General features: G+C 37.8%; 1 protein-coding gene across 1 annotated transcript; it reads right to left on the bottom strand.

The window, feature by feature from the left end:
• Positions 1-1,277: 1,277 nt before the first annotated feature.
• On the bottom strand, positions 1,278-2,234 carry LOC115431760 (olfactory receptor 11A1-like). The gene has a single exon (XM_030152406.1). It carries the CDS (start codon positions 2,232-2,234, stop codon positions 1,278-1,280), a length of 957 nt encoding a protein of 318 aa, XP_030008266.1.
• Between the last annotated feature and the right edge of the window lie 616 nt (positions 2,235-2,850).

The raw sequence follows: 2,850 nt of genomic DNA, 5'->3' as shown, positions 1-2,850 counted from the left end.
AGAGAGGGTGAGGAGGTCCATCCAGACAGGTGAGGGTGGGGGAGGAGGTCCGGGGTCACAGGTCAGGACAGGACACAGATTATTCTCTTTATTCTGTTGCCGCCTTGACCAGTGAATTTTCCTGTTACATTCACACTAATACTCCGATCATTATCTGATTTATAGTTATCAGATTATTATTGATCATGTGAACAGTGTAATCTGATCTGCTTTATCAGATAACAGCAGTAATTTGATTATGAGAAATCAGATAAACACTCCAATGTCTTCATGCACGTATGCAGGCTCATCTGATTACATTTTTTTTTTTATATCTACGTATATGTAAAAAATGTGTAGAAACCGGAAGTGTCATTGAGGACAACAACAGGAAATGTGATTCTACCGTCACTACATACGTAGAAATCCGATAATGGACTGAAACGTCTAAACCAGGGTTTTCTATTATTGTATTTCTAAAGTGCATGTAAAGGCATCAGATCTGATTATTACAATTATCTGCTCACTAACACTTATTGGACTTTTATGGTCATGTAAACGGGCTCAATAAAGTCTAATTTAATCTTAAAATGGAAACTCTTTTATAGGAAAATCTGTCATCCAGGCCAGAACTATTTCAGTAAAGTGGACGTTTTCAGGTTCTACACTTGAGCACATTTTATTCAACTTTATTTGATACTAAAACGTCAGGTTTATATCAATGTATAAAGACATTTTTGGAAAATATTGACCATGGAATACATTATATTCCATAGTTGTAACTTTTAACTCCTGTGAGTCTTGTCAGTATTAAAACCTCTTATTTCCCTCACATTCACAAGTAATTAATGAACATTCGTTATTTTATACAGAATGTAGAGGTTCAACAGGTAAAATCTGAACCTGTACACAGAAGATAGAAACCAGGATGTGAATAAATAGAATTTCTTTTTTTTTTTGCTAATTAAATCCTAATATTTAAGCAAAACATTGATAAAGAAGTAAAATAATAACTATATACAATATAATGACTTATAAAGACTAGTGAATATTTACATTTATAATAGTTTATGTAGAGGCTCCTAAGACTCCAAATCACCTTTTATAACATTATATTTTACTTGTTCATCCTTCTGTTAGTCTGCGTTGTGGGAAATGATGAGAAGGAGGGAGTTTGCAGTGTGTGCTGTGTGTGGAAATGAAACATCATGGGAAATGACAACCGAGACAACGTTTGCTTTCACATCATTAACGTTCACTTTATATTTATTTCTGCGTAGACACATCATTTAAAGACTCTACATTTTGCCACAAAGCAGCCGTTTACAGAGCATCCTGATCTGTAAGATGTTCAGCCCGTACATTAAAGGGTTAAACAGTGGTTGACATGTGATAAAATACAGTGATAAGAATATTCTCAGTACATTGGGAACATGGTTCATATTAAACCTGCTCTGTACGATCTCAAAACTGGCCCCGAGAATAAAATTTAACAGTGAAGCGATGTGAGGCGTACAGGTACTGACAGCTTTAAGTCTGGTCTGTTTAGATCCAGAAAAACACACTTTAAGGATCCTCATGTAGGTGTAGACGATAAACGCCAGAGGAGAGAAAACATTGATAAAACTGATAATCAGTCCGTAAATGTTAAGTGCTGTAGTGTCAGAACAGGCCAACTTCACAACAGGGTAATTATCACAGTAGACTTTGTTAATAATGTTTCCACACAGCTGTAAAGACGAACTCAAAGACACCATGACAGAACAAGCAAAAAAACCATAAAACCACAACACAGCGATTAACGTGGTAGTTCTGTATCTGGTCATACGTGTGTGATACTGCAGAGGATGACAGATGGCGACGTATCGGTCATATGACATGGCAGACAAGATGAAAACTTCCACGAGTCCGTAAGAGTGTAAACAGAAAATCTGCAGGAAACAAACTGAAGTGGGGACATCGTGGTTTTCTGATAAGATCTGAACTACGAGGAAGGGGAACAGCCCTGTGCTCCCGTACAGCTGAATGACAGACAGACTGCACAGAAATATGTACATGGGTTCATGTAAGCTCCTGTTCACACAGATGACCACGATCAGCAGAACATTAGCAGCGATTATCGAAACGTATAAAGTGGCAAGAATCACAGAATACAGATATTTCAACAGACCAGAGTCAAAGTAAGCGGTGAGAGTGAAATGTGTGACGTGTGTGGAGTTTACCATGGTCCTCCTCTTGGTCTGTGATGGAGCCATGGTTGGGTTCACTTAAAACATGGTGCCAGTCCCTCCTGTCTGAGCTCAACCTTCAGCCTCTGTTTATCTGGAGACGCCTCATGACCACCGTCCAATCAGGGGGGGGCGGGTGTCCACATGTCCTGGAGGTGACGCTGTACTTTACTTTGACTCTTTCTGTGTTTTCTGTTCTGGGTTCTGGATGTATGGGGCAAGGTTCTAATAGTTTTGGATTTTTCATTATAGTTTAGTTTTATTTTGGTTTGACTTTTTTTCTCTAATTCAGTTAGTTTTAATTAGTTTTTAGAGCAGGTTTGCTAGTTTTTATTAGTTTTCATTTTTTTTCCTAAATGGTTAGTTTTAGTTTTAGTATTAATTTTAGTTTTGTCGTATATTTTCTCTTCTTCTCCGTCGTATTTAAATAAATCCCAGACAGGACTCTGCTGCTTTCTCCCAACTTTAGTCTGCATGTTTCCAGGTAGAATGGGGACCAGAAGACGACTGGAAACCACAAGTGACGGACCGTGAAGTGCCGTATGGTGCCGCTAGCTAAAATTGGTAGAGCGAAATAAATCGATTTCATATTAATCCAACATTAACAAAGACGAAAACTAAGAGAATTGTATCCATAATTTTT

This window comes from Sphaeramia orbicularis, chromosome 13, assembly GCF_902148855.1.
Source record: "Sphaeramia orbicularis chromosome 13, fSphaOr1.1, whole genome shotgun sequence".
NCBI lineage: Eukaryota > Metazoa > Chordata > Actinopteri > Kurtiformes > Apogonidae > Sphaeramia > Sphaeramia orbicularis.
This window is presented reverse-complemented; position numbering and strand designations above follow the sequence as displayed.

Coding starts and splice junctions, on each gene's coding strand:
- LOC115431760 (XM_030152406.1), bottom strand. CDS start 2,234: ATGGCTCCATCACAGACCAAGAGGAGGACCATGGTAAACTCCACACAC.